This window comes from Galeopterus variegatus, unplaced genomic scaffold, assembly GCF_000696425.1.
Source record: "Galeopterus variegatus unplaced genomic scaffold, G_variegatus-3.0.2 Scaffold6782, whole genome shotgun sequence".
Taxonomy (NCBI): Eukaryota; Metazoa; Chordata; class Mammalia; order Dermoptera; family Cynocephalidae; genus Galeopterus; species Galeopterus variegatus.
Window position 1 is genome coordinate 99,753 of NW_007732893.1, and position 6,114 is coordinate 105,866.

The 6,114-nt window shown below is 51.9% G+C and overlaps 1 protein-coding gene across 1 annotated transcript in view; it reads right to left on the minus strand.

The window, feature by feature from the left end:
• ST8SIA2 (ST8 alpha-N-acetyl-neuraminide alpha-2,8-sialyltransferase 2) overlaps positions 1-6,114 on the minus strand; it is a 41,025-nt gene that overhangs the window by 17,013 nt on the left and 17,898 nt on the right. The window contains exons 4-5 of the mRNA XM_008591244.1: positions 4,298-4,555; positions 538-831 (exon numbers count right to left, since the gene is read on the minus strand). Of these exons, the coding sequence (XP_008589466.1) occupies positions 538-831; positions 4,298-4,555 (552 nt within the window). The remainder of the gene's footprint in view (positions 1-537; positions 832-4,297; positions 4,556-6,114) is intronic.

Here is a 6,114-nt window from a genome sequence, read left to right on the forward strand (position 1 = left end):
GATGATGATGGTGATGATGAGGACAATGTTGAGTGTCTCTACTGACATTTTACTCATTTTACTCGGCATTTCCCATATATTATCTCATTTAGTCTTCACATTCCTCCACTGCTACCACCCCCATCCTTATTTTACTGATGAGGAAACTAAAGATTAGAGAGATTACATTAACGTATGTGAAGCCACGTGCATCTGATCCTGCTTTTCTTGGAAATCGCCCACCTTGGGAGGCAGATATGTGACAAGCCAGCGACCATCTCCTCTCTCATATTCATGGCATCAGTCCCCACTGAACTCCGCCCAGCCCAGGATCATTCTCAACATAGCTCTCCAGCAGGCACTACCAACTGGCCCGAATTGGCATTGCCAACCCCCTGCATTTTTCAAGGAATGGAGGCTCAGAAAAGTCAGGTGACTTGCCAAGGTCACCCAGCTGGGGGATGGTAGAGCTGGGGTGGACATACATCTGGGAAAGGAATATTGCCTCCCAAGATCTCCCACTGAGTGATGGTCCCCTGCCCTGGGGAGGCCGCTCACCCGCGGACGGCGTGCAGCAGGCGCAGTGAGGGGTATGCCGTCCGCACGTTGACGTGGTGCTTCAGGATGAGCTCGTTGACCCACTCCACGCGCTCCTTGCCACCCCTGGCCATGAAGGCAGGAATCCACAGGATGCTGCCATTGAGGCCGTGCAGCCGTTGCAGCAGCTTCTCCCGCCATGTGGCGTTGACCAGGTCCTCAAAGGCCCGCTGGATGACCGAGGGGTTCATGGTCACCAGGTCTGTCTTGAGCCCCACGTCCTGGGCATACTCCTGCACGGGGGCCAGGTTGCACCTGCCAGAGAAAGAGGCAACATGATCCTTTTGGGAAAGCTGAGACATTGCTGCTTATATGAAGGTGCTTCAAAAAGTTCGTGGAAAAATGGGATTAAAAGATTATACAGATCTTTCAGTGACCTTTTTGAAGACCCCTCATATTTAACTTTATACCCATCCTTCGCCTCTCCTTCTTCCTCCTCATCCCCAAACAAAGACCCAGGGCATCTCCCCGCCCTCAAGGTCCTCTCCTGTCATCACTCCTCCTCCTTGTCCTGCCACAGATGTTGACTGAGCCCCTACCACATACCTAGCACTTTGCTAGGCCCTGGGGATGTAAAAGGCCTGCCTTCAGGAGTTCAGGATCTAGGAGAGGAGAAAAGAAGCAAGTAAGCCGGACCTCAGCTGTAATGACGATGCTGTCGGCCAGGCCCACTGGGGACAGAGTGAGGGCTCTGAAGGCAGACTCCAGGTTCAAAACTCAGCTCTGACACTTTCTACATGTGTTGTTCTGGGCAACCTGCTCTGCCTCTCTGTGCTTCGGGAGAGCTTCCATTACTTCTGCCATGATGGAGATCACAATAGCCCCCCAGCACAAGGATCGAAGGAGTCACACATGCCCAGGACTTAGAACACTGCTGGACCAAAAGGAGAGCTCGATCACTGTCAGCTACTGTCATCATTCGTATGGGAAGGAGGAGCATCAGGTGGTCTTCCCGGAGGCGGTGACCACTGAGGAAGTCTAGAGGGACCGATACGCAAAGGTCTGCTGGTGGACAAGGCACACAAGGAGAGCACTTCTCCAGTTTGCCAAATCAGAACAATCACCTCAGGTGCTGGTTCAAAATACAGAATCCCCAGATCCCTCATCTGGAGATCCAGACTCAGCAGGTGAACCGACACGTAAAACCGATAAGCATTTTTTCTAAGCTCCTCCTCTTCCCTAAGTGTTATAACCAAGCAGTTTAGGAGACAGGAAATGTGAAACAGTGTGAGTGTCAGGGAAAGACAAGTGATCTGGTCTGACAGGGCACATGTGTGGAGGAGCTGGGCTGGACAGGCTGGCAGGGTGGGATATCAGAGGGCTCACTGTGGCTTCACCTTGCCTCAACAGGAAGCCAACGCCAACCGCATCCTTGGCCAGTCTGGATTGCCATCCACTGGAAGGTGCTGCGGGCTGTGTGAACAGGGACTGTGAGCTCCCTGGGGGCTGGCCCCAGGCCTCACTCAACACAGGACCCGGCTCCTAGTAGAATTAACACTTCATGTGTCCCTGTCATGTGGGAGACACCATCCTGGCACCTTCATATACTCTGTCTCATCTAATGCTCGCAACATCACTCTCCTTTACCCTTGGTGCGGGGCTTTGGACTGCAGCATATCTCCAAGTGGAGGGTATGGAATGAGCTCCCAGATGGTCAGAATCCAGAGGAGTGGACCCAGCGGGGTGGAGAAGCTAGTGCTGACACTGGGTGTTGTGTCCCAGGCATCACACATGAGGTCTGTACACAGTGGGGCCATGTAATCTTGTCCAAAATACCCCTCAAGTCTACCCCAGAGAAACACAGAACTTTGAGAGCTGTGTGCATAGACCTAAGAGTCAAAGGACAGCCACATTTTTTGGAGCAGCTCTCTCCTTGGCTCTTTAGGTCCCTCTTTTCCTAGTATGTGTGTACAGGTGTTGACATGACTCTAAGAGTGACGCAGAGCATGCTTCAGCCCTGCCTCTCCAAGCATAGCCACACACCAGCAGCAGCATCCTCAGGATGCTTGTTAGAAATGCAGTCTCAGGCCCCAGCCCAGACCTGATGGATCCACAAGCCCAGGCGACTCATATGCACATTAAAGTTTGAGAAGTTCTGGGCTAGAACACAGACGGTATTAATAATGGAAGGACCTCAAAGCTGGCCAGTCCAACCTGCCCATTTTATAGATGATAAATATGAGGCCCAGAAAGGAGGAGTGACATACTCCACGTCACGTGACAAATCAGTAGCAAAGCCAAGACTGGACTTCAGATGCCACACTGCTCACTTTGCCGTGTAAGTGTCCAAAAAGGAACCTGTTGTCCAATCTGCCATTGCCTCTGGGAATTCGTGGGGCGGGGCCTGGTGGGGCAGAGAAAGCTCGCTGTTGAAACTCGTTACTTGTGAGAAAGCAGGAGGCATGGCTTATGTGTGTGACACTAGGTCAGAAAGGCCTCCCTCAGTGCTGCCTGGAGGCGAGCTGAGCCCCGGGAGGCGGCTTTTGCCCTGCCCAACCCTCGCTCCTCCTCTGGTTTCCAATCAGACAAACCTGCTGCACTTGGCCTGCCCTCACCTCACCTTCCCTCAACCCATGTTTAGATCCGAGGGCTCTGAAAAATAGAGACTGAGCCGTTGGCTATGCAGACACAGAGAGACCTGGCAAAGGATAACAAAACTGAACAACTTTGGCTGCTGGCTGCGGTAGCTCTTCCATCCCATGGATGCAGCAATAAATACACTGTTTCTTCCCACGTCCTGAAATTCAAGGGACTCTATGATAGAGCTGCTTCCCAAAGCCCCAGGACAAGGCTCTCTTTGCATCGGGACAGTCCCAGTAGAAACATGAGACATGATATTCGGTTCTGCCAGGGCTGGGGAGCTGTGTGGAATGAAACTCGAGGCTCTGGGTGCCCTACTTTTGACCAGGGGACAGCGAGGCATTATTTCCAAGTCTGTATAGGTTGAGGGTCAGGTGTCAGGGCCATGGGTAACTGTGTCCAAATGTACCAAGTGACTGAAAAATGAGAGCTGGTATTGTGGAGAAAATGAAGATCAAGTTCAAAATCCCAGTTTCTCTGTTGTTCCCTTGCTTTCCAGATTTTGACTACAGGATAATAAAGTTGGGGTAGAGCACCACCTTCCAGGACACTTACAAGAGTTTTGCAAACATGGACCAATAACTGTCCAGCCAGGAGGTTTTCTTACCAACTTTTTGTACCAGGTTCGATCTAGGGGTTGGCAAACTTTTTCTGTAAAGGGCCAGATAATAAAAAATTTCAGCTTTGCAGGCTATATGCTCTCTCTGTTACAAATCTTCAACCCTGCCCCACTACTCAACTCTGCATTGCAGTAAGAATGCAGCTATTGGCAAAATGAAAATGGGTGGGCACATCTGCGTTCCAATAAAACTTTATTTACAAAAGCAGGCTGTGGGCCGTAGTCTGCCTACCTCTGCTCTGGATCAGTGATTCTCGACCTCGGCTGTGCATCAGAATCACCTGGGCTCTCTGGGTTGCACACGCCCCTCCCCTCTCCCTTCCCCTATTGAGTTTATTGGTTTGAGGTACAGTCTGGACGTTAGGGGCAAAGTTCCCCAAGTGAATCTGATTAGCAGTCAAGGTTGAGAGCAGAGACTAACCCAACCCATGTGTCTTGTTTAAATCTCTTGGGACAACTGGCTGTGCTCAACTTAAACATGCCTGCTGCTTTGGGCCCAGAGCACGTGCTGCGACTGGTTACCTTATGACAAAGCTGTGCGTGTCAATCTCCTGCCCACAGCCACTGTTTAGCAAGACCCCTGAGTTGCCCACGATGGCGCAAGTCTGGAAATGCTTGTTCTTCAGTGGCGAGGTTCTGGGGAGGAGTTCATAGAGGTTCTGGGACACGTTCATTGTGCTGTCTCGATCGAAGATGTAATGAATAATGTCCCCGGGCTTCAGGGTCCCCTTGAGGACGGAAATGTCCTTTTCAGCATCCAGGAACTTTAAAATTTGCTTCCTACAGAAACCAAACATGAATGAGGAAGGTCTCCATGTTGCCAGCTGCCCTCTGCCAATCCCACTTTGCCTGTCCTGTGTCACCTGCAGGGCTGCCGCAGACCAGAAATGGGGGCAGGGGAGGAGCATGCTGAGAGTTCAGATGCCCTCAAGAATGGGTTCCAGGCAGGAGTTGCCAGCACCGGCACACAGGAGACTACGGTGGTGGCCAATCTGGTGTTGTCTGCCGTGGTTACACCCTCTTCCTACGAGGTGAAAACTACCCTGAGAAATCACTCCATTAGGACAGGACATGGGCTTGTTGCAGAGGGCCCTAGAAGGAAGAGTGGGCCACCCTCCTGGTTTAAGCACTGGAAGTCCCACCTCCCAGAAAACCCTTCGGTCTTGGACAAACCCAGAAATTTGGTCACTGTCCATCACACCCCCTTTCCTAGGGGGATTCAGGACAATCATCTGACAGGGAGTCCTGAACTAGGAACAGGAGGCCAGGATGACTTGGGTCCCCCTTCCTCATTGGCCAATTTTCTTCCATGGGAGCCTTCTCTGGGCAAAGGGGCCAGCCCAGGAGGCATGGATGCCATAAGGTGTATGAACACGTCCACCTGGAGACACTGAGACTGTGGCCTGCTGTCCTGACAGCTGGCCCATGGACGTGCCCCCCTGTGCCCCTAGTTGCTGTCTAGTATGAGGCTTGTAAATGTTGACGCCTCCCTGGCTCACAGAGTGGGGCTCCTCTGTCTTGTTTCATAACATAGGTGATCAAAGGACAACTCTTTGGACTCTAGGGTAACCTCAGTTAAGGGCGAAAGCTCTTGGGTCATCTGGTAAAGCACACAGGAAGAATGCAGTGGGGTCAGAAAAGGGATGGGTATCCTGGACTCACTGGGGGTCTTTACCCAAATACATAGCCAGCCCCCAGGAGTCTGAAGATCCTAGCTGGGGTTTTACTTAGAGAGCTGTCTAAATTATCCAAAAGATCTTTAGAAATGACTCAAGTCATGAAGAGTAAGCCATTTGATACCCATATCAACCAAAATCGACTTCATTTCCTGAAGTGAGCCTCTGTCTAGAACAGATAGGAGAATGCTGGTCTTTCCCACNCCAATCCCACTTTGCCTGTCCTGTGTCACCTGCAGGGCTGCCGCAGACCAGAAATGGGGGCGGGGGAGGAGCATGCTGAGAGTTCAGATGCCCTCGAGAATGGGTTCCAGGCAGGGGTTGCCAGCACCGGCCCACAGGAGACTACGGTGGTGGCCAATCTGGTGTTGTCTGCCGTGGTTACACCCTCTTCCTACGAGGTGAAAACTACCCTGAGAAATCACTCCATTAGGACAGGACATGGGCTTGTTGCAGAGGGCCCTAGAAGGAAGAGTGGGCCACCCTCCTGGTTTAAGCACTGGAAGTCCCACCTCCCAGAAAACCCTTCGGTCTTGGACAAACCCAGAAATTTGGTCACTGTCCATCACACCCCCTTTCCTAGGGGGATTCAGGACAATCACCTGACAGGGAGTCCTGAACTAGGAACAGGAGGCCAGGATGACTTGGGTCCCCCTTCCTCAT